The sequence below is a fragment of the Candoia aspera genome, chromosome 6, assembly GCF_035149785.1.
Source record: "Candoia aspera isolate rCanAsp1 chromosome 6, rCanAsp1.hap2, whole genome shotgun sequence".
Taxonomy (NCBI): Eukaryota; Metazoa; Chordata; class Lepidosauria; order Squamata; family Boidae; genus Candoia; species Candoia aspera.
Window position 1 is genome coordinate 76266922 of NC_086158.1, and position 25939 is coordinate 76292860.

Below are 25939 nucleotides of genomic sequence, written 5' to 3' on the forward strand. Positions count from 1 at the left end.
TGAGAGGAAATGTTCCATTCATCTTCACATTTTTTTTTAACGTCAAAACTACCAATCACATTGCTGTAAGAGGGAATTTTATAGTTCTGAAGGGGTAGTAGGAATGAGTGATTAACCTTTGAAAGTCCATCTCATTCAGTAGCTTTTATCCCGGTACTGTCCCAAACTTTGCAAACTTCCATTTGAAACCCTATGGAGGAGTTCAACTCTTAGAAAAATTTTTTAGAGAAGTGTTATACTCCTTTGTTTTTGCCTTTGTTCAGTAATACAGCATGGTGGAGGGTGAAGGAACCTTTTATCATCTTTGGTGGACCTGTGAAAAGGCTAAAAAAAATTAGATAATACTCTTTCTAGATTTGTTTCTTTATGGCAACTGCTTTTAGATTACTTGCTTGTGTCGGAAAACAGTGAAGTTTTGATTATGGGTTTTGATGATTAGATGGTTTGTTTTGATAGAAATAATGTTAATATGGATTAATTAGTGGTAAGAGATTATCTTTTTTAATTGTACTTATATCTATATTGGAAGTAGTCGGAAGCCACTTTCTATTTTCTATCTGTTTTCACTTTTATAGTTTTTGTTCTTTTTCTTTTAGTTCTATCTTCTATCTTTACTGTACTGTCTGTTTTTGTATTTTTAACTATACTTGGAGATAAGTAATACAGCATGGTGGGGCCTTAGGGCAACAGCCCTTGATAGTGACAGCATAAAGTGCCAGAGAGCATTGGGGAGCACAAACATCTTGGTTACTAATCAAAGCAAGAATTTATAGCTCAGGGTTGAACTGTGGAGTCCTTGGTGCTCTCTGAGCCTTGTTGTTTTCTTGCAGACGTTTCATTGCCAGGCTAGGCAACATCTTCAGTGCAAGCAGGGAGTGGGTCTTTCTCTCTGTTTATATACTGTCCGGCTTGTGTTGGTGGAGGTGTTGTTCTCTCCTTGGGAGTTTTTTGATTGAGTTAACTCAGTCAACCAACCAAGCAGCAAACAACAGCCCAATCAAAGAACTCCCAAGGAGAGAACAACACCTCCACCAACACAAGCCGGACAGTATATAAACAGAGAGCAAGACCCACTCCCTGCTTGCACTGAAGATGTTGCCTAGCCTGGCAATGAAACGTCTGCAAGAAAACAACAAGGCTCAGAGAGCACCAAGGACTCCATCTTGGTTACTCCTTTATTTCCAAAAATATCTGATCAGAAGTTGGGCAGCTAGACCAAAACATGTTCACTTATTTTTTAAAAAAATACATGATTTTCTCGTCTAGGATAAAATGCAAAATGGTGCTAATTTACAAGTTACTTGTAAGCTAAAGTGATATATTGATGTGAACAGAGGTACCTTATCTGTTGGCACCACCATCTTTCTCTATTGGAAATTTGTATGTTCTGAAGGTTGTATGCAATGGTAAAGACATTCAGTTTACATGTAGGAGGCTATGTTGCATTGTTACTATTTTAAGGTGGTTTTTTTTTAATCATACACCAGCCCTCCTCAACTTTGTTGAGATGCTATGTGGGTTTGGAAATACAGAATTGGTAATCCAACACATAGTTAGGGCACCACTTGGATTGTGAAAAACCAAGATAACAGTGTAATGATATAAGAAATATATATCTCCAGTTGAGATCCCATTTGAATTGTGACAGTTTTCTCCAAAGCACCCCACATTTATCAGATTGGATTTAAGGATTATTTCAGGCTGTGGAGATTATGGAATCATAGGGTTGGAAGGCACCTTGGACAGGAGGTAAGCTGTTTCACTGCTTAATAGCTGTCACAGTCAGGAAATTCTTCCTTCATTTGATTTTGAATCTCCTTCTGCAAAGATTCCACTCATTGGTTCTTATGCTACTCTCCAGAGCTACAAAGAATAAATCCACACCCTCTGCCCTATGACAGCCCCTCGGATATTTGAAGACTGCTATCGTGTCTCCCCTTGCCTTTCTGCAATTACTGCAATTATACTGTTCTACTTGAGGATGATCCTATTTTCAATAACACTCTAATTTCTGTACAAGAAACTGTTTTATATTTATAGAATTAATTAATTAGGGCCATGTGTTTTTCCATATCTTCAGATTCACCTCGGCGATTCTGGTGGTATCATTGGATTTGCTGGGCTCTCAGCATAGTTGGGATGTTCTGTATTCTCTTAGCTCATGATCACTACACTGTGGATGTGGTGGTGGCTTACTACATCACTACAAGACTTTTCTGGTGGTATCATACCATGGCCAATCAACAAGTGAGTATCTTTTCTTTCTCCTGTAAAATTTATTATGTGGGTCTAGCTTGCTCACCTCCAGTCCATTATAATGATCATTTTAGCACAAACTCATTTTTTGCCTGAATCCCCTCTTCCTACAATACCTCATGTATAGTTGAATCTCTTACCTAAAGGATTGTCTTTTTAGATTAAGGTAACTTTAAGGGCTGGACAAGTGTTGGCCCAGTGGATGGGGCCATAATATGCACCCTTGGGGCCCAGCCCTCTTCCCAAATTAGTTGGGTAGTGATCAGCTGGGTGTTAGGTAACAGATCATTGTTTTCCCATGCCTAAGTCTTGCTAAGATAGCTGGGAAGAAGGATAAGCTTAAAGACCTATCCCAGCCACCCTTAGCAAGCTGGGAAGCCACAAGGTTTTAACTCATCATGCAGCTGATTGTACAGATTGTCGAAGAAAGGCGAAAGATTGTTCCTAAAGTAGAAAAGTGCTATGCTGTTAAAATAGCATGTACAGTGAACTGTCTATTACATAACTTTGAATTTTATAATTAGACTTGGTTTTGCTAATAGGAAGAATGTCTGAGGTAAGTGTTATATGTGTTACATGACTAAGTCCATTATTATTTCCTTGATAATAGTATCTGTTTGGAGTAACAGATAAATTGACAAAATTATGTAGTTCCTTTTGATCATCATCATCGCATCAAATTTAGTCACAACACTAAATGCCATGATAACGTGATGCAGGTGGTAAATTATGTTCTGAAAACTGTGCTTAGTGAATATTGATTTTTTCTCTGTTGTACAGTCAGGACCAGAAATCTTGGAACAAGGATAACTGTTTTGGCATTTGGCCTCTGTACACCACCACACTGAAGTTGAAAGGAAACACACCCAGATGGGAGTGAAGTCAGCACTTTCAGCTGTCATTCAAGGGGGTTGACAAAAGTGGGGCACTAACCATTCAGGAAGTACAGCCAGTGGCATACACACACACCCATCATTGGTGGCTCATAAGTAATGGGACGAATGGCTGACAAGCAGCTGCACAGCCAGGTGTGGCCTGTTTCCTGGGTACTCCATGACCAATCAAGCAGATAAAAGGCCTGGAGGTGGTTCTGAGTGTTACATTTGCATTTGGTAGCTGTTCACTGGAACTCTCAACCTGAGGTCCAGAGAGGTGTCCATGTGAGTGAAGGAGCCATCATTAGGCTGAGAAAACAAACCCATCAGAGAGATAGCAAAAACATTGGGAGTGGCCAGTAAAACAGTTTGGAACATTCTGAAAAAGAAGGAATTAACTGGCAAGCTCAGCAACAGCCAACAGCAAAAGGCCTTGTAGACCACAGAAGACAACTAAAGTGGATGACCGCAGAATTCTGCTTATGGTGAAGAGAAACCCTTTCACAACATCTAGCTAGGTCAAGAATGCTCTTGAGGTAGGCATGTCATTGTCAACATCTACAGTCAAGAGACGGCTTTATGAATGTAAATACAGAGGCTTCACAACAAGGTGCAAACCACTGGTAACACTCAAGAACAGAAAGGCCATATTAGACTTTGCCAACAGACACTTAAGAAGCCTGCCCAATTCTGGAATAAGATTCTTTGGACTGGTGAGACCAAGATTAACTTGCACCAGAATGATGGGAAGAGAAAAGTATGGAGGAGGAAAGGAACAGCTCATGATCCAAAGCATACCACATCATCTGTCAAACATGGTGGAGGCAGTGTTATGGCATGGGCATGTATGGCTGTTTATGGAACCAAGTCACTGATGTTTATTGATGACCTGACTGCTGATAAAAGCAGCAGGATGAATTCTGAAGTGTATAGGGCTATACTTTCTGCTCAGATTCAGCCACATGCTGCCAAAGTGATAGGACACTGCTTCATATTGCAGATGGATAGTGACCCAAAACATGCAGCAAACGCTACCCAAGAGTTTCTCAAGGCAAAGAAGTGGGATGTTCTTCAATGGCCAAGTCAGTCAGCTGATCTCAACCCAACAGAGCATGCTTTTCACTTCCTGAAGACAAGACTGAAGGCAGAAAGACCCACAAACAAGCAGCAGCTGAAGGCAGCTGCAGTAAAGGTCTGGCAAAGCATCACGAGGGAGGAAACTCAGCACTTGCTCATGTCCATGGGTTCCAGACTTCAGGCAGTCATTGACTGCAAATGATTTTCATCCAGGTATTAAAGGTGATCCTTACGTTTGTAATGATGTTGGTTTGTTCCATTACTTATGAGCCATCAACAATGGGTGTGTGTGTATGCCACTGGCTGTACTTCCTGAATGGTTAGTGCCCCACTTTTGTCAAACCCCTTGAATGACAGCTGAAAGTCCTGACTTCGCGCCCATCTGGGTGTGTTTCCTTTCAACTTCAGTGTGGTGTTGTACAGAGGCCAAATGCCAAAACAGTTACCCTTGTTCCAGTATTTTTGATCCTGACTGTACATAAGATTATGTACTTCAATATAACTTTGAAGGTAATTGAACATCCTTATTTAGAGCCTATTTCTGTTGGACAGAAAGACTGAGAGGCGAGGGTGAACAAGACAGCTGTAAGTCATCTTTCAGGGTTTCTGATGTGTTGTCTGTAAGAAGAGCTAGGACATCTCTTTGGACAGTAAATGTATTAAATTGTAGGAGAAGCCCAGGAATGGCATTTTCCACTTTATGGAATAGTCTCCTATTGGGGTTAGGCTGAATCATATAGTTTTGCCACTATGTAAAAATGCAGTGGTAGTTGTTTAAGATCTGCAGTTACTCATATCTTTTAACAGCTTAAGTAATTCTTACGGTGTCTGATCAGATGGCCTATTCCAAATCAGTCTGAACCCCAAATGTTGGAATGCTTGAAAAAATTTCCCTTGCACCGGTGTTTTGGCATCTCTTCTGACTCTGCGGTTGAATCAGTAGGCCACAACTCTGTGGCAGTTAGCCTGCAGAGCTCAACCCCTACGTCTTACCCCTTGTGCAGGTTAGTCTCAAACTAAGTTTACTTGTCTTCTATTTACTTCTCTGTTGAAAACTTCAGGAATTTGCTCAATTGCACTTGCTATTGAGAGAAAGTGATTGGCTTAAGGCTACCCAGTTATGTCTAAGGCAAGACTATAATTCACAATCTCCTGTGGTTTCTTGCCTGGTACGTTCAACCATTATATCAAACTGGTTCTCTTATGCTGGTTAAGGGCACTGAAGTTCCAGAGATACAAAGATAGACATATACACATACATTACCTATATCCAGATGTTCAGATGCTTGTACATTTGTGTATTTATTAATCAAATTCATAAAACTGCCAAACTCGTATAACTTTTCCTTCCTTCTTTCCTTCATTAGTTCTACTGTATTCTGTTTTATTCTATTTTTACAATAGAGTTGTTTGAATATTATCACTAAATTTCTTCTGTAACCTGCTTCCTCTTGTGCCCTGTATAAAAATCTTTTTTTTCTTTCTTCTGGTCTCTGGCTGTAATTCATAAAGTTGAGAAACACCATTGTTTAAGGAGAGAGCTCTCAGCCACAATCTCTTTTCACCTCATCTAATAATCCTATTTTTAAAAAGCACAACGGTAGGTCTATACTGGAAGGGCCAGATTACAACAGTGGGAATTGCTTGAGAAAGGTTCACGTTGAAGAATAAATAAGAATTAATGCATTATTTCAAGTGCTGGTTTTTCTTTTCAGAGGCTTTTTTTATGAACCGCCCAGAGTCCCCTTTTTGGGAGAGATGGTGATAGAAATTCGAAAAATAAACAGACAAACAAACCGTTTGGTCTTTTTTTCAGGTGCTAAAAGAAGCTTCGCAGACTAATCTTCTTGCAAGGGTATGGTGGTACAGACCCTTCCAGTACTTTGAGAAGAATGTCCAAGGCATTGTACCACGCTCCTATCATTGGCCTTTTTCCTGGCAGGCTTTACATTTGGGTCGGCAAGCAAAATACAGCAGATTGGTGAATGACACATAACAGATATGAAGAGATGGCAAGAGAACTGTCCAAAAGTGCTCAGAGCTCCCCAAGATGAGATGCCATAGCAATTAAACTGGTCCCTTAATTCTACCTTTTAACCGTTACCTAGACTTAAATCTATTCTCTTACCTGGTAAGCACTGTGATACTTTTTTTTCTCCAAAGGATCTGCGATGGACAACAATAAAGCAGCGGTAACTTTTCATGCACTGTATACGTTTCTTGTTAATAGATTATGGATTTGCATTGCTCATCACCATGTTTCTTTGTATATGATGCAGCAACATAAACAAACAAAAAAATGCTTTTATATCATAAGTTCTGGTCTTTCCAGTCTCGTCTGGGAATGAAGCATATTATTTTCTTGGGAAAACATACTTTTCATATCTCTTGCCCCAAAGATTGGGCTGTAAGCCATTTTCTAGCAAATGTCTATATGAAGGTTTCTAAATACCTGACTGGGATAATATACAGGAATCTTTCTATCTGTTTCACTGAAGCTAAAATGATAGACACAGAAAGGTTTGGTAACCATTGATTTTGTAAATCTGCAGTGACAGTGTCAAACGGTGCAAAAAATTATTCTGTTGTAAAGTGATTTTCTAAGTATTTCCTAACTTTATTTTTCAAAATGATACACATTCAGATGAATTCTAAAAAGGTTTTTACATGATAGAGAAAAGAGTTAAACTTTAAAAAAATGCTTCTTGGGAGAAAGATTTGTCTGTTCTTAGTGCCTTTCTTGTCTTGATAGTATGGTCAGTAGGCAGTCTTTGCAAGCTTTCATTTAAAATAAAGTATTCCACAAAACCAAGATTATATGTATTGTACACATTTATCAAATTTTGATTTTTATATCTAAAACTGGAAATCTGTTTGCAATATTCAGATGACTGAATGGGGGGGAATCTAATATGATAATCATGTCTTCACACTTTGTGAGCAGGTTAGAGTGAAATATACTATTTAAATTATTTTATTGTCTACTCCATACATGGATTTTAACTATAGCAAGAAAACAGACATGACTTCCTTACTACAAGTTTATTTTTCAAAATATAAATAAATAAAAATAAATTCAAATTGTAAACGATGTCTGATCCCTAAATGAAAATATTGTTGAAAAACAATTGATTTCTTTAAAACAGGTTTGTGCAGAAACTGCATGGAACTCTTTAAAATTTAAATCCTGCCATACATACTGTGTTTGGGGGAAGTATTCTATCCTATACTTGCCGATGTGCAGAACAAAATAGTTTTTTAAGAATGAAGAAGCATATATATATCTATATATCTATAAATATATATATATATTCATTCTGTATTTTATGTGAAGCAGAGTTATCTTCTGTAGGATTTTCGTGTGTTCAAAAAGGTGAAATTTGTATTGTAAAACAACAATGGTGAAGGAAAATAAAAGGCTTTTAAACAAGCAGTCTCCTAATTTTGTTACATGCAAAAAACAAACAAAAAATAAAAGCCCAGCAAAGCACATATCTCATCTATATTGAAAAGAGCGCTTCTCTTACCTATCATTATGTGTGTGTGTGTGTGTAAAATTAATGTCTACTTAACAATGGAAAAAATAGGAAAGGAAGCATAGAAGCTACTTCTGTGTGTGTTTGTGTGCACCGTCGAGTCAGTGTTGAATCTGGCAACTGCGTGGGTAAGTCCCTGTAGTTTTCTTGCAAGATTTCAGAAGTGGTTTTCCATTGCCTCCTTCCTAGGGCTGAGAGAGAGTGACTGGCCCAGGTCACCAGCTGGCTTTGTGCCCAAGGGGGGACTAGAACTCACGGACTCCTGGTTTCTAGCCTGATACCTTAACCACTATACCTTAACCACTCATAGAAACTACTACTTACTGTATTGTCAAATTTCTACGTGCGTCAGCTAGCACATGAAGCAATAAAAAACTTGTTCGAATGTAGAGGGAGAAATGAGCTCTTCATATCATGGTAAAATTGATGGAGAATGGGTATCCTTCCAGCTTTTTAATATCAATCTTTTTGCAATCTATAAAACCCAACAGGTCTTCCAGGACAAAATAAATGTGTAAAATAACTTGCATCTGAAAGCCACTCTAGCACATACGAATTCATTACACCTTACATCTCCAACCAAGCTGAATCCACCAGTTTCTTTTTTCGAAAGATGTCTAGGTATCCAGTGCATGCAAAGTAATTTCCTGATTTTAATATTAAATAGACTTTCTGTGCCTGAACTTTCCCCCTGTGATTCACTGTATTTGGTTTTACTTTAAAGTGTGGTTTTCAAAAGCTAATCTGGGAGTGAGTAAACTTTATTACAACCATTGACCGATTTGGAAAAATAAGAGAAAAATTCTGAGACAGCAAGTAAAAATCATAGTAAAATTTAATTTTAATTACAAAACTGTATTTTATAAATAGCAAAACCTAGCCGCATTCTGAGAAATAAAATCACAATCAGGCAGTAGCAACTGTAAATAAAATGGATCTGGGTGGCCCGAAAATCTGACTAAATGGGGAGTTATTAGCTACAACCCGGCACCTCTATAACAAGGGCAAAATAGCAAAATGTGAGTTAATGTGTCAGGGGCTTCTTCACCCCAGGGACAAAGTCTTTGTTCAATGGGATGCCCCATAATTTCCCTGCAGAAACAGTTGTTGGAAGGGCATTACAGCTTGCCAGAGTTAGGACTCCTCTGAATTTGGGCAGTTTTTTGGCTTCATTATCTAGTTTAAGATGCTATAATATTTATTCAATTCTAGCTATCTAAAATTATTTTTGCATGTTGTCAATACAGTGGATGTAAAAAGTCTACACACCCCTGTTTAAATGCCAGATTTTTGAGATGTAAAAAAATCAGAATCACTTCAGAATTTTTTCCACCTTTAATATAACATACAAGCTGTACAAGACAATTGAAAAACAAACTGAAATCTTTTAGAGCGGAAAAATAAAAATGAACTAGAATAACGTGGTTGCATAAGTGTGCGCACTCTCAAACTAATACTTCGTTGAAGCACCTTTTGATTTTATGACAGCATTCAGTCTTTTGGGGTAGGAGTCTATCAGCATGGCACATCTTGCCTTGGGCATCTTTGCCCACTCTTCCTTGCAGAAGCGCTCCAAATCTGTCAGATTGTGAGGGCATCTCCTGTGCACAGCCCTCTTCAGGTCACCCCACAGATTTTCTATTGGATTTAGGTCCGGGCTCTGGCTGGACCATTCCAAAACTTTGATCATCTTCTGATGAAGCTGTTCTTTTGTTGATTTGGAGGTATGCTTTGGGTCATTGTGATGCTGAAAGGTGACATTCCTCCATCTTCAGCATTTTAGCAGAGGCCTGAAGGTTTTGTGCCAAAATTGACTGATATTTGGAACTGTTCATAATTCCCTCCACCGTGACTAAAGCCCGAGTTCCAGCTGAAGAAATGCAGCCCCAGAGCATAATGCTGCCACCACCATGCTTCACTGTGGGCATAGTGTACTTTTGGTGATGCGCAGTGTTGCTTTTGCGCCAAATACACTTAACACCCTTCTCATCTGGTCTCTTAATTAAATGAGTCTCTGTTTAAGAGACAAAAGGAACTTCTTCCCTTCTCTTTCAGCTTTTCTATCCTGTATTTTTTAATACAGCTTTCAGTTCAAATATAGTGAATGTTAGCATCAACTAAGAGCAGGACTAAGCCCATGCTCTGCATCCAAGACAACTATATATGAATATTTTAAATGGGATGTTCTGGTACTTAATTACTCAGTATTATTTCAGCATTCTGCTTCAGTTCAGAAGCAGAGCCTCTCACAAGAGCTCCTGCTGAATTCAATAACACACCACACACCCTGGTTATATCTCAACTAAGCTACTGGAAATGCTACTTATGTAGAGCTGCCTTGAAAACAGTTTGGAATTCTGTATACTGCTAGTAGGAACAGGATGAAGGCCTATATTACATTGATTTTCCCTTCACCGTGTGATAGACATTTTTGTGAGTTATATGTTAATGAAAATATTTTTTAGCATTGGCACATACTTCTCAGCAGTCTGCCCATCAGTGAAGGAATATTAGCTGTCAAGGGCAACTCTGGCAAGTACAAGCAAGGTAGATCAGGATGCTGAAGACTAGGTGCAGCTGAAAGCTGGCCAAAGGGCAGATCCCAAGAGCACAGGAGTTGGAACAATCACCCAGTCTCATGAATTGGGCCAATCCAGGAATCAGGGGAACTCCGAGACAGCAGAGCACATTGGAGAAGGTAAGTGGTGCTGGCAACAAGCATCAAAGTCAGTCTGAAGGCCTTCCCTTATGATGAACTAGCACCAGCTACAGGTAGTCCTTGCTTAATAATAATTTGTTTAGTGATGGTTCAGACTTAAGATGGTGCTCAAAAAACCAACTTACGACTGGTCCTCATGCTTATGACTGTCGGTGTCCCCATGGTCATGATTTGAGCGCTTGGCAACCAGTTTGCATTTATGGCCATTGCAGCGTCCCATGGTCATGTGATCACCATTTTCGATTTTCCTGCCGGCTTCTGGCAAGCAAAATCAATGGGCAACTGTGTGACTTGCTAAATGACCATGTGGTTTGCTTAATGCCCTCAGTGATTCACTTAATAGCTGCTGCAAAAAAGTCAAAAAATCAGGTCAGTTTCGCTTAATGACCACTTTGCTTAGCAACCAAAATTTTGGTCCCAGTTGTGGTCATTAAGCGACGACTACCTGTATAGCGAACCCTCCACACCTTTTCACGCTCCACTGGTCTGACATTTTTTCTAGACCATGGACTGCCCACTCTGAAGCACTGTGTCACATCCTGCTTGCATCATCTTAACTTAAATGTACTGTATATTTTCCCTGGAATGCACAACTACTATGGGACCCCTTGAAGATATACAGCTTCTTTAAGGTGGTACCAGCAGAGATGGCATGCTTGCCCACATTCACCCTGAAGTATCTTTCTGGCTTTGAATCTCAGGTGCTTCACACTCTGGATGGGAGGAATAAAGCTGTAAAGAAGAGCCCTACACTCATCAGAATTCAGCCCAAAGTAATTGAAATGGTTTTACAGTGCAGGCAAGTACAATATCTAAGAAGTTGGTTCCCTCTAGCTACCAAACTTTAAATGTGACTTAAGTTTTGAAAGTACTTTAAGTAAGTTGATAATCTTGAAAAGAGCCAATATGGTGTAGTGGTTAAGGTACTGGTTTATAAGCATGGAGAACTAAGTTCTAGTCCTCCCTTAGGTACAGAAGCCATGTGGGTGATTTTGTGCCAGTCACTCCCTCTCAGCCCTAATAGCATCAGGCTCTGCAAAAATTTGGGAATATGAGCTACTTTCAGTACCGGTAGTTTTCAATTAACTACTGTAACTGGAAGCAGAATTTCTGTTTCTAAGTGATACGGTCATAAAGCATGTTGTCACATGACTATGCCTTTTAGTGACACCAGTTCCAGCAGTCCCTGGTTGCCATCGTTAAGTGAGTACTGTGTGGGTCGTTAAGCAAGGACCTCACGTGACTGTGACTTTCAACTTCCTGCTGGCTTCCCCATTGACTTCGCCTTTGGGAAGCAGGCACGGAAAGTCGCAAATCACGATCATGTGACCGTGAGATGCTGCGACAGTTGGAAATCTGGGCTGGTTGCCGAGTGCCCAGATTGTTATCCTGTGATTGTGGGGGTGCTGTGCCAGCTGTAACTTTGAGGACCGGTTATAACTACCGTTTGTTCAGTGCTGTTATAAGTTTGAATGGTTGCTGAATGAGTGGTTGTTAAATGAGGACCACCTGTATTTTGTTAAGGTGCCTCTATTCTTTTTTTTTTAACGAACTTTATTAATTTTCAAAGTATAGTTAAAATGCAAAATGCAAAATGCAAAATGTAGAATATATAAAAGATAGAATACAGAACTAAAGAAAAAAGAAAAACTATAAAAGTGCAGAATTAGAGACAAGACAGAAACAGAAAGTGACTTCCAACTTTCTCCAATCCAGATATAAATGCATTTACAAATATAATCTCTTACCATTAGTTAAGAGTAACTACCATTAGTTACCTGAGTAACATTATTTCTATCAAATCAGACCATTTAATCATCAAAACCCCAAATCAAAACTTTTGATTTTTTTTCTGACACAAGCAAACCGTCTAAAAGTGGTTGCCAAGTAGAGACAAATCCAGACATGCTATTTTCTCTTATCAATGCTGTTAACTTGGCCATTTGAGCCAGTTCCATCAGTTTAATCATCCATTCCTCCACTGCAGGAATTTGTGGTTCTTTCCATCTTTGTGCATATAAAAGTCTTGCTGCTGTAATTGTGTATAAAAGCAAAGTCCCATGTTGTTTCTCAAGCTTTTTCTTCATCAGTCCCAAGAGAAACTGTTCTGGTTTTTTTGTAAGTCCACTTTGAGAATCTTTTGAATATTAACACATACTCGATCCCAGAATCCTTTAGTCTTCTCACAAGTCCACCAAAGATGATAAAAAGTTCCTTCACCAAGAGAACATTCTGAACAAGCATTTGTTACTCCATTATACATTTTTGACAACTTATCAGGAGTTAAATACCAATGATACATCATTGCGAGATCCAGCCTTACAAGACAGCAAAAGGAAAAATAAAACTCTGCTATTGTCTCGGTAATTGCCAACTTACAAGAGATAAGATCTGGTCCTTTGTACTGTCTAGTCTCACAATGGAAGGAGGATACAGGATGCTGTGAAGTTGTCCTGGGCAGGGAGCAAACAATGCTTGGAAGGGACAAACTATCATCCCAATTTGGCCCTAAATGCCCCCTTGTACTGGGCAGTGATGCCAAGCCTGGCCTATTCTTCACACTGGATTGTGATGTCTTACTGCTATATCCATCAAAGCCACTCTTTTATGTCTTCCAGGCTTGTGTTTCTATGTGAATACATATACCTACTTGTGTGCTTAAATACTGTTTTATTGCAAGTCCGGGCAACCTGGTGCCCTCCAGATGTTCTGGGTTTCACTTTCTATTAACCCCACTCAGCAGAGCTACTGACAAAGTATTCTGGGAAGAAGAACCCAAAGATCTAGATCAGTGTTTCTGAATCTCAGCAACTTTAAGAGGGGTGGACTTCAACTCCCAGAATTCCCCAGCCAGCACAGTGCTGGCTGGGGAATTCTGGGAGTTGAAGTCCACCCCTCTTAAAGTTGCTGAGATTCAGAAACACTGATCTAGAGGATGCTAGGTTGCCCAACTTGGTTCATTGTTTGTTAGTTAGTATTCAGTATCATATTATTGAACATCTGCTTTTTACAGATTGCATTTTATTTATTTATTATCCCACCTTTTTTATTTTCATAAATATCTCAAGGCGGTAAACATACCTAATACTCCTTCCTCTTCCTATTTTCCCCACAACAACAACCCTGTGAGGTGAGTTGGGCTGACAGAGAGGGACTGGCCCAAGGTCACCCAGCAGGCTTTCAGGCCTAAGGCAGGACTAGAACTCACAGACTCCCAAAGGTTCAAAAGCACAGCCACAGACACCACGTTGTGCCCCACCCTAGACACTCCCATCCATAAATCCAAAGAATAAAAAAATAATCAGATACCAACAAATGAATGATGTGAAAAAAGAAAAATGCTAAAATTAAAAATCAGTGTCTAAAGCATGGGAAAAGCTACATCAACAGATGCAAGATCTGGTGTGTTATTGCAATATCTCACTTCTGTTGCAGAGCTGCCTGCACAGATCAAGAGAGCCTTCTCTCTCTTTGAAACCTAGCAATTCATTCCTAAAACATTGGATCCATCCCTTCACTGGTGTGGTACATTTGGAAAAAGAACTCAGGTTGAATCAATTATACTGTATAATCATAGATACGCTTCCTTATACAAATGCAGGATTACATAGGCCCTGAGATGACTCAAGGCTACGTGCTCCCATTCCGCCTATCACTTCTTGCTGTAAACGCAGGGTCAGCCTCTTAGAATAGCAATCAGGACCTGGCCTCAACTGCTATATCAAAGCAGCTGTGTTTCCTTTCTAGGCATGTGTCTGTAGTGATGAAGGATGCCCATGTCTTCTTTTGTGGCTGTCTTGTTTCCTTATCAGTTGCAAAGCCATTCTTTCTGTATTGGGGAGATTATGGGGTATGCCAATGTTCAAAGTGTCTTTGATCAACAAGCTCCATAACGTCGACGTCACCTTGTTGCTTTTGCTCTTAGTTCATCTGGGTGCAAGAGACCAGGGACTCACTGTGACTTGCTGGCTTTGGAACTGCTAAACCATCATTATTAGTGCTTTGGGGGTGAGGTTTTCCACCATGATGGTCAATTAATTAAAAAAGAAAAAGAAACAATACAGCAGTACATCACAACAGTTTAAAGGTATTTTTAAACATTAAAAGTGGACCGTGGCAAAGTAAAAAGCTCAACCTGGTATGAAGCAACAAGGAAGACAGCTCCAGATTTGCCTTTCTGGAAAGGGCATTTTATTGAAGGAATCACACTGAAAGGGCCTCCTGCTAGCCACTTCCTTACTTCCCAGGGCTGGAGGAAAACCTGCAAACTGTGGAGTCCTTGGTGCTCTCTGAGCTTGGTTGTTTTCTTGCAGACATTTCATTGTCTAACTAGGCAACATCTTCAGTGCTAGTCAGGCATATCAGGCAATGATATGTCTACAAGAAAACAACCAAGCTCAGAGAGCACCAAGGACTCTACAGCTCAACACTGAGCTACAGATATTCTCTTTGATTGAGATTCTGTAAAGTTGCTCTCAGACCCTGGCCAGGTTGCCGGATCCAGCAGCTATCTGGGTGCTAGACTGCAGAGGGCTTGGTGTTCAGCTTAGACATAAACAGGGAACCAATGAGGATGTTTCTGGAAATGTGTTGTTTCCATTTCATGATCCTTAACCATATTTCATGCGCTGCTTTCTGAATTAAAATAGTGATCTCTTATCATTTAGTTTCTGTCTGGTGGTGTGAATTTGAATTCCAAGCCTTGCAGTGACAAGCATGAGCTCTTCCTTCTGTTTGTTTTCTCCTCTGGAGTTGCCTGAGGAGTTCTGGGCCACCCCTAGTCTCCAGTTTTAAAAGGAAAACACTGATGGCACCAGAGTGTGGGAGTGTAGGAGGAAGGTTCATGTGATGTGGTGGAGCTGAGAGGAAGAATTTGCAGTTGAGGAAATGGAGCAGCTGTCAGAAGCTGTTTGCTGCCATCTTCTTCTTAGGGCTGATAGAGAGTGACTGGCCCAAGGTCACCCAGATGGCACCTAAGGTGGGACTAGAACTTTAGCTGAACAGTTCAAAGTTCAAAGACTCAAGCAATCTTCCGCAAGCAGCCCCTCCCCACCCAGTGTTGGAATGTACTGTCAAAATTTCCAATCACCCTGAGAAGCCAGGATGGGGAAGAATAAGTCATAGAATACAAAAGATTGTAGACTTACTCAGTTGGAAAGGGACCTCTAGGCCACTGAATCTAATGGGCTAATCAGTGCAGAAATCCAAATTAAAGCATTCTGTTTAGATGGCTGTCAAGATCTCAGGTTCTGCTGGAATGCATCCAAGAAAGGGGAGCCCATTGTTTTTCTGAGAAATTGGTTTGCACTTCAAATTTCTCTTACTGTTAAGGAGGTTTTTTGCTCCTTCAGGCACAAGATACAAGAATTGATTGCTCTAACAATTTTGATAGGTTATCAACAAGCCCTTAATTAACAAACAGCTGTAACAGTGGAGAATCTGTCACTTCCTGGAAATTTTTCTAGGGCTTGTACCATTTAAATCAGTGTTTCATCCTTGACAACTTTAAAATGTGTGGCTGGCTGGGGAATTCTGGAAGTTGAAGTCCACACATCTTAAAGTTGCCAAGGTTGAAAAACACTGATTTAGATGTTTGGTTGAAATTCTCTTGTAATTTTGCTTCATTTACTTAGGTTCTATTACATTTTATTTTTTTAAAAAAATCCCCATGGAAATATTTCTTATTCTTTAAAACTGTAACCCATGCACACACCAGCATACACAACAGTGTTTTTATCATCTTCACAGATGCTACAAACCTGCAAAGATAACAGTGTAACAACCTCCCACCGCTCCACAGGATATAGCATAATGGAAAATAACATTAGCAGAATCTCAGTAAAAACTAAGTGGAAAAAATGGAGAAAAGTGCCAAGTACCTTCCTGATCTGAAAATGACAGGTATTTCAATAAGCAAAACTACACTGAGTCCAATTGGCCAGAAGATGTCGCTAGTCTTCCATGGAAAGTCAAAGTCATTCCTAAAAAAGCAGTAGACCAAGGCTATTCCAGATTATCAGCCTTAGAGTCTCCAACTCTTTTGAATCCACTATAAAATATATCCAAGTTTGATTCAGGCTATGATGACTATTTATAGATCTGTTCTTTCCTCTTTCCCCCCCCAGCTCTTCCTGCATGTACAGAAGCCCAGGAGAAGCAAGGGAGGGTAATATTTACCAGCATTAGCTAACAATAGTCCAAAACTGTCTTTTCCAATTATTTTGTGGCTGATCAATTCAGAGGAACAGAACTGGCCTGTCCATGGAAACAATAGGGCTATATCAAGAGTTGGCACTTCTGATTAGTTACCCCCCCGTTTTCTATAGGATACTGTTGCAACACCATCTTGTTATGATGCATGTGTGGGAAATTAATGAATAGTCTTACCTGAGTTTTAAAAAAGCTAAAGGAAGTCCTAATGCAGGATGTTCTGCTCACCCAAAGTGTTGAAATGTTTATCACTCTCAATGAGCATGGCCATATATGCAGGCCATTTAAGGTGACCAAGAGATATGTTGGGCATCATCCTATCCACCCCATTTCTAGGATTAACTAACCGAAAAGGCATTTGCCACTTCAGGATCAACTCCCCAAATCACAAAAAGGCTAGTCCTCACTAAACAAGAAAAACAAAGTATGAGGCAAGCCATTTCTCCATGTCTTATCCATGAAATTTCCTGAAAATCACTGGCATATTGTAAGAACCCAAAGTTTGATGAATGTGATAATTGTTGCTTTTTTGCTCTAGCTGTCAGCAAATGCTGCTCTTTGAGTAAGATGACTAAATCTGAAAAACAAACAAACAAATATAAGCAAGCAAGCCACCAGAAAATTAATCTGAGAATCTGCTGAAACGTCTTGTTGGCTTTGGGTGGGCTCTGTGAGTGTGTGTATATGTGTGAGGTCTATAGTCATCTGTTGTTATCTGGTTTCTTCAATTTCTCAGAAAGAAATTAAGAGCACAAAAAATAATGGGAAAGTTAAATTCAATAATAACAACAGTGATGATAATGATGATGATACAATGGGACATTGTGAAATAATGAACTGGAATACTGCAATATTCCTCAGCCTAATATCATTCCGATGTGTTGGATTAAAACTCTCAGTTTTTGATCATGCAGATGTTGAATTTCTCAAAAAGTTATATTTTCTGCAAGTTCCATTTTTTAAACTTTGTTTCCTGTGAAATGCACAAGGCTCTATAATTAGTGCTACATTACAAGATCTACAACTTGGAATAACAAGATCTGAAAAATAACAGTGAAATGAAATTCTTTAAACTGCCTATCCTGGACCTCGCTTCAGAAGAACACTTCCAGCTGATTCCACATTGCCATTTGTTCCCAAGGCATATTCCTGGAGAAACACTGGTGCCAACACAGCCATAGGCACCACTTAATTTGCAGTAAAATGTAACCCAGAAGCATCAGTGCAATATTTATTTTTAGAGTTTCTGCTCCTTTAACCAAATCCCTAAACTCTCTGCACAGATGCCAGAGCTCTATCAGTAAAATATCAATTAACCCCACAAGATGTGCAGAGTTGCTCTTACCGGTCATATCTGAATGTCCAAAACACATCACATACATTATGCAATGATACAATCAACTGTAATTTTTTTCTGAAATCCACGATGCTCAATGGCACCTATAATTCTGTAGTAAATATATTTGCAACAACTAATACAACCTTTAGACATACTAGGCTATTCTCGTTTATATTATTAGTATTAATCTTATTATTATTCCCTATATTGCACTGGTTAGGTAAAACAGAGAGACTTACTAAAGTTTCTAGCTTCAGTTACATTTGAATTTGGGACTTTTTGACTCATACACAGTATTTTATACTGACTCTGACTAAAGGAAATGGAAGCCATAGCAATGGACTGTGAACAATATGGTTTTTAAAAAAGTTAAATGCATTACTATGGAAGATCAACAGTGTTAAATGAGGCAGAATATAAGAACTGACAAAACAAATTATTAGCAAAGCAAAGTCACACATCTTGAGCTTTCCCATTTATTTTCTAAACTCTAAATGCACTTACATAGAAGATAATGTTAAAATAGTCTATTGGAAAAGCTTTTAGTGCAAGACTTATTAAACTAAAACGAGACTATGCATGAATATGGCTCCAGTTTAGTATTGCTTTTAGACTGCTCCCAGACAACTTTATACTAAAAGGGGAGAATGCAAGTGTATGGCTTTTCTCCCATTTCAAAATATGGTAAACTGGCTGCTCCTTCTGCTGAGTGGAGTCTTAAGACCTCTCCCAGCAAATCCCAGTGAGATTGCCAAATGCCAGTTTGGCAGTACTGCTGCTATCTTGACTTTCCTGGCATAGCCATACATCTCCATTCCTGATGCTTTCACAGACATTTCTCCCCAACACCTGAAGCTCTCCATGCAGTTGGAAGAGAAAAAAGGCAGGAAACACTTTAGCACCAGTCATCTTGTAGGCATCTCCAGGAAATTTCATGCTAAATTGTATGGATTTATGGCCACTCCACATCAATTATTTCAGGTGAGGACCAAAATCTAGGGAGCCTCTCCTCTGAGAACAAGATTTCTACCTGAGTTAGAACAGCAAACAGCTCTTCCCAATAAGCCAGTGTGGGGTTGTGGTAAAGGTGTTGAACTAGGACCAAGAAGAAGATGCACGTTCAAGTTAACTACAGACATGGCAGCTCACTTAGTGACTTTGAGGCCTGTTGTTCTCTCTTACCTGACCTTTTTCATATGGAAAAAAGGAAAGAAGAACTCATGGAAGCCACCTTGATTCCTAAAGAAAGGCCAGGATATCTAGAGCCAACTAATCAACTGTTTCCAAACCAGTCAACTTATCAGAGTACTTTAGGCAGAAAATCCCTAAAGTACCAAATCCTCTCCAGAAAAAAATACAGCCAAAATAAATTAAATAAAAACTTCCTAGTTTCTAGCTATGGAGGCAGGAACATTTGGGTTGGAAGCCACCCAGAGTTTGGCTTTAAAATGGGTGGCTATACAAAAGTTTAAAATAAACAAATGAATTTAATTCTGCCCATTGGAAACAGTTGGTCCTTGTTTGTTTTTCTCCCCATTTTTCTGCTTTTTTAAAGTCCCCAATCAGATTGGAGATTGTCCAACAGAAAATTAGTAGACATGGCCGAAGTCTCTCTATTTGATAGAGAACAACATATCTATTATAAATAAAGATACCTCATTAGGGAGGCTGCGAAAACCTACTTTTCATGATATATTTTCCTCCCCCTGGGGAGATAAAAGTACAGCTTGGATCTCTGTAGAATTTGGAATTAATGCAAGATGCAAAGCTATAAATATTCAGGTACTGAGGGTTGGAATATTCTTTGTCCTATTTTCTTCAGTTAGGGAGTATTAAGTAAAATTGCTGCATTATGTCACATGCATGTACAAAAGGGGCACAGCTTGGATTGCACTGATCACACTACAGATACCCTGTGGATGCCTCTTCACTTTATAAAGAACAGAGATAGTAGCAGAAGTGGGAGTCACTCTGCTGCTTTGGTGATTCCTCAGTGTCCATCCAAAGCTGAAAATCCTGGGCTTTTGTTTTCATTGGGAACAACCTGTACAGGAACTCTGCTTTTCTGCAGAGTGACTATCTGTACATTCTCTCAGCCACTGAGTACCTGAACTGGCTCTCTTTGCTAGAGATTTCTCACACTGAATGTCTCCCTCAGAACGCTCCTTGCTTTCCTGTGCATTTGGTCATCAGAACAGCTCAGGGCTTGAATTCTGTTCCCAGCAACTGGCAAAACATTATCTAGAGCAGTTTTCTCAACCTTAGCAACTTTAAGATGTGTGGACTTCAACTCCCAGAATTCCCCAGCCAGCCATGCTGGCTGGGGAATTCTGGGAGTTGAAATCCACACATCTTTATGTTGCCAAGGTTGAGAAACACTGATCTAGAGTGAAATTTAGAGTCCCAATGTATTTTCTCTTTCAATTCATGGAATCTTGTTGGCTGGGCAACTGAAAACAGCTTCCAGAGTTGAGGTTATTGGGGTGGTATAAAACAAATTGATAGATCAATCAGACATTTCCTTTATTAGCTATTTAATAAACCATAATATTTTGTTTCTACTGGAAACATGGACAATCAACAGATTTTGATGGATACCATTCAAAACTGAGTACTATGCTTAGCAAGAAAGATGACAGAGTAAGTGGTGGGCTGGATTGGTTTTTTCCAAGTAGAAATTATTAATGTATCCCTCACATGCTCACTGGGCTGTGGTGGGCCTAATTAAGTCCAAATGTTACACACACAAACACACACACTTCCCCACAGTGTTTATGGTTGCAGATTAAGCAAATGTGGCATGACCTGGAAAACTATACTGATAATAGACTAGCCATCTGCTTAGCAGCAGATGATTTGAACTGGGCCAAAGGATGAGATTGTGTTTCTGCAACTTCGTAGCTGTTCCCTGTCTCCTAATGATGAAACCTTTTTACCTGCACATTCTTCTACGCTGGAGCAGCCCAAGGTGACTGTCCTATGGGATTTACTTGTGGGTCAGGCTCTCAAATGCCAGTCATTGATTATTTGCAGGTATTTGGCAATTCAGTAATTCACCCTAGTTGACTAGAAGTAGGCATAAGTCAAGACAAGAATAATCTCTCTTCACCTCTCCTAAGGAGCCCTTATGTGTCAAAATGGTGTTTCAGCTTGATATTGGGGTGGCAGCTGGAGCTGTGCAGGATACTCCAGAGTGGGTATCCAGAGATGTTATTATCTGTTCAATTTATCTGAACCCCTAACAGTTTTGGAATTATTTTTCAGTCTGAGCTAGGAAATTCAGTCATGGACCATTACAGTAAGATGATCTGGAGGTCGTAGGAGTGCCTAATTAATAACAATGAAAATACCAGACAGGTGTATCTGCATAGATTTAAATCAAAAAGCTGCTACCACCAGAACTCTGTGGTTGCTTAAAATAAAAGCACTTATTCGCTCCTGCAAAGCTTTTAAGGCCAATCTGTTGCCATTCCTCCTGAACATCTGAAAATGAAAAGAACATAAATCTCTTCTGATGTTTAAAAAGAGAGATAAACACATCATCAATGAATTAGTTATGGCCCAGGACTCAGCCCTGTTCTGGCATATTACCTATGGACTCCCAGGGTTGACTTCTCATAGCAAGTCTGCCTGCTGCAATACACAAGTCCCATTTCCAATCATTTCATACCTCCCCAGTTGTAAAGCCAAAGTTTCAGATACAATGCTATAGGACGCTCATCCATGTATCTATAAGGAGAACTCAAGCTTAGAAACTATTCAATCAAAAAACCTAAAAACAATAACATGCATCCCTCACTCAATGTCTAATACTTTAATATGGTTAGAATTAGGCTGCGTCTGCACTGGTTCTCAATTAAGGCTCTGCCAAATTTAATTCTAGCTGAAGCAAGTCTTTGGGGAACCTCCTTGGTCCATCTCATATCACTACACAGGTTCATATCTACCATAAGAAAACAAATAATAATGATCTGGTATATGAATGTCTTTCTGTCTTTGGACTTGATACAGTAAAACTCTGCACAGGTGTCCTCAGGATATGGTAAAAAAATGTCAAGTTGGTGGCCATGACAGTGCAATGGTGCAATGCACATAAACATGACCAACTCTGTGTGGACACCCGTGAAGCTCTGGCTGAATTGAATTTTTTGAGTTGAGACTTAGATGTTCAAATTGACAGATCTCCATCTTTTCTGCAGTGCTATTGAGTCCCCTCTTTGGATGGTCCCTATATATATATATTTCATTACCTTTTATGCTGTCCACAGAAGACTGTTTACCCTGGCATTAATTGGGGCATTACCCACTAGGAGACAACCGGCAGATACACCAACCACCCATATGAAAGCGGCACTTGCCTGTGCTCAGATACAGAAGTTGAATCTGCACCACATGTGCTATTAAAATGCCCATTACATAGCCAACAGCATTCGAAGCTCCTTGTCCCAATTGTAAGCATTTTTAATTGCTCCTGAAATTATGAGGTTCCTGCTCTTCTTTGATGTGACCATTGTGAGGAATCCCTAAGAAGGTTGCCCAGTGCCTATCCATCACAATAGCCTTTTGAAACTGCCAGGTATCTCCTTCTCACTATGAGTTGTTTCAGGATTTTCATATAATTTTATCCTTTTTATTCACCATACTAGCTGTATTTCTTTTTTAGGACTGGTATTGGGCAATAAATAAACAAACAAAGCCTAGATGAGCCTATGATGGCCACAAATATATTTAAGGGTCACTTACCTGAATGCCAGGATGTTTTACTTGCTAAGATCCAAAACCTGATAAGTTAGTTGGCAAAGTCCCTGTAGGTTCTTACCTTTCAGCCATGCTAATTAAGGCAAAGATTGGCTTTGCTTTTAGATTCCATCAATAAAACGACTCACATCCCAACAATTGGGGATTAGCAGTTAGTTATCCCTGTTTTCCAAAGGCAGTAAGGTGGATTCTGCTAATTACTGCCTCATAAACCCCTTGGGTATAATAAGCAAATGAGATTTAGCATCTGTGTTGGAAACTCTAGGATTGGCTGGAGCAGAAGAGCTTTCTGGCTGAGATACAGGAAGTCTTCAGAGCTGGCCGTTCTACCTTGGCCCGCACAGCTTTATTACATATGGCTGAAAATTGTAGTAGTCCCTAACTAACGCTATGGATAGTACTTATCCAATCCATCTGAAACATGGCTTTCACTGAAGCTCCAGAGAACTCTTGTGTGAAATGCTCTAGGGTTCCTCATATAGGTAAACACCTGCTCCTGCCTATATATAAGATGCATGCAAACATGTTCCAAGTAAGATGCAACCCAATGGGAGGACTTACAAATAGTACCAACTCAGGAAAGAGTTAGGCAGGGCTGTTGATTAAGTCTTTTGTTTTTCAACTTTTATATGCATGGTTTGGACCTTCAATGATCTCAAATAGCTGGAAAAAGTTTATCAATTGTCCCTAAAGCAGATGAAGCTGTTGGCCTCAGGAGAAAAGTGAAGATCCCTTGCTCAGTACTGCAGTGATCATAACTGACTAATTATCAGAAGACAAAAATTGTAATGTTTGCCCAACATCCTAAGTAACTGGAACATCCAGAGCAACATCAAATAGCTAGAGATAGTGAGATAAGTAGAAAATAAAGTGCAATTGCTTAGAGAAGTTCAGCAGGTATTTTAAAGTTCTTTGCTTTGCTTTTGTGTGCTTGGTGCCATCAAACTACTTGTAATGGTATGTGGGAATGACCCTGGGAGACAGGAGGGAGAGCCACAGACTGGACAAGCAGCGTATAAAAGATAACTCAGCCCACAGAAGAAGGGAGGGTGTGGGAAGTATTTCAGAAGGGATCCTCCCTAGTTTTCTAGAGAGTAAAAGGAAAAATGGGGAGAAAGACTTTCAGTCTTGCAAGTTTCCATTTACATAACCTTACACTAAAGATAGAGCTAGCATTCTTGTTTGTGCTTCTTGTCTGGACTACCTCACAGGGCTAACACTACTTGAGACTAAGTGGTTGGCTCAACTTATATATGGAGCCCACTTAGGTCCATGCCCCAACTATTCCCCTTTGGAAAGAGTGCAATCCAAATTCTCAAGGACATGCTTCAGATCTCCAAGTGCCTTTCTGACATCACCTTGTGGCTGGAGGCTGGTTTATCCAAGGTGGAGACTGGACTGGTGATCTTTAATCTCTGATAAAAGGTTCATTTCTCTCCAATGGGGCTGTACTCCTCTAATAAAAATTGTTAAATTTCATTTGGCCTGGAAGAGGATCCTACTGGATAACTTGCTGATTTATACAGGTAGACCTTGCTTACTGACTGCCTCGTGTGTTCGCCATTACAGAAATCCAGCTATGCAACATCATTTATACCATGGGATCACAGGCAAAGCTTTTAAATCTGTCACCTTTGTTGCTCCTGCATTCATACAAACAACTACCACTATTTTTGGGAAAAACTGGTAAATATTTTGGGCCCAAAACACCCTGATCCATGAGAAGGCTTGCCTTCACCAAAAAATAGCCAAGTTTGAGAAATCTGCTGAGACCTATGAAAAGTGGCTGCATCTGAAAGTAGTTTGGAGATAGCAAAAGTGAATTTTGCTTTTAGGAAAGAGAATTTACAGTAAGTCAGCCTTTTAAGGGATTTTTTTGGAATATGTTATGCTAGCTGTTGCTCTTGAAGGCTAAGCAGGAATAGATCTGGTTAGTACTTGGAGAGCACCAGGAAATCCCAAACCACCATTGGCCTGCATAAACATGTCCATACCATCATCAGGAGCTGAGCTCAGCTCCAAGGAGTCTTCCTCATGTATTAAAGGATCAGTTGTTACTTTATTACTAATTCTAAGTTGTACTCAAGTTTTTTTTAATTGTTTCCCAGAAAGAAAATATAGTAATATAAAAAAATAAATGAACATTCTGGACTGTCTGGAACCTTGCATGGAAGATTACAGTTAGAAGATGAGGATACATCAGCGATATCTGGCTGCACATCACACTTGTGCCTTTTTGAGGCAACCATAACTTACTGCTCATTCATTGAGCCAAGAAAGGACCAGGATCAATATGGAACTTTTCCAATTAATGTACCTTGAGTAACAGGCTAGCAAAGAACTCTTCTTTTAAAGAGCTGCTGCCAGTGAGCATAGCCAGTGATGGACAAGATAAATCAATGGGCTGATTCCACATAAAAAGCTCTTTATCTATTAAGAGCAGAAACATCATCACAAAACAGGTGGTGCAAGCTTCTGTCTGCTGCCTCTCTATTGTTTATGACCACCCTTGTCCCCCTTTATCCCCTGTGTGTGCCTTTCAGATGGTCTTTACATGAGGATATTTTTAAAATATGCTGAAATAAGACCCAAGTGAAGTTTGCCACCAGGAGTGGTCACATCCAGAGAAAGTTTTCAGTGGTATTCATGTGTATTAGGTATTAAAAAATCTGCCTATAGAGATAGGCCATACCATCAGCAGCCTTTTTTTATTTTTATTTATTTGAAACCTTTATATAGCTGTCCATCTTATATCAAACTCTGGGCGGCTCCCAACCAACAGTTAAAAACACCATCAATATACAATTAAAACATATATCTATCTATTAAAACCACATACATTAAAACCTGGCACCAAGTAAACTTTCACATGCAGTCCATCAGTCTCACCCTGTCCCAGCGCTTGGGGAAAAAGCCTGGTCTTAAGTGCTTTTCGGAAGGCTAGGAGGTTGGGGGCCTGCCAAAATTCAGGGGGAAAGGTGTTGCATAGGGTAGGGGCTGCCACGGAAAAGGCATGCTTCCTAGAGCCCATAAGATGGCAATGTTTAAGCGAAGGGACTAGGAGGGTGCCCACCCTATCTGATCTGGTGGGACAGGTAGATATTCTTAGGGAGAGACAGTCCTTCAGATAACCTGGTCCTGTGCTAGGTAGGGCTTTAAAGGTAATAAC

At 39.7% G+C, this 25939-nt stretch overlaps 2 protein-coding genes across 3 annotated transcripts in view; one reads left to right on the forward strand and one right to left on the reverse strand.

Annotated features, from left to right (window-relative positions):
* Window positions 1–7638, forward strand: part of SGMS1 (sphingomyelin synthase 1) — an 81972-nt gene extending 74334 nt beyond the window's left edge. For both annotated transcript variants that reach the window (XM_063307463.1, XM_063307462.1), the window contains 2 exons: window positions 2081–2247; window positions 6025–7638. In XM_063307463.1, the coding sequence (XP_063163533.1) occupies window positions 2081–2247; window positions 6025–6204 (347 nt within the window). In that variant the 3' untranslated portion in view covers window positions 6205–7638. The remainder of the gene's footprint in view (window positions 1–2080; window positions 2248–6024) is intronic.
* Window positions 1–25939, reverse strand: part of A1CF (APOBEC1 complementation factor) — an 81275-nt gene that overhangs the window by 6506 nt on the left and 48830 nt on the right. The gene's annotated exons all lie outside the window — the stretch shown is intronic.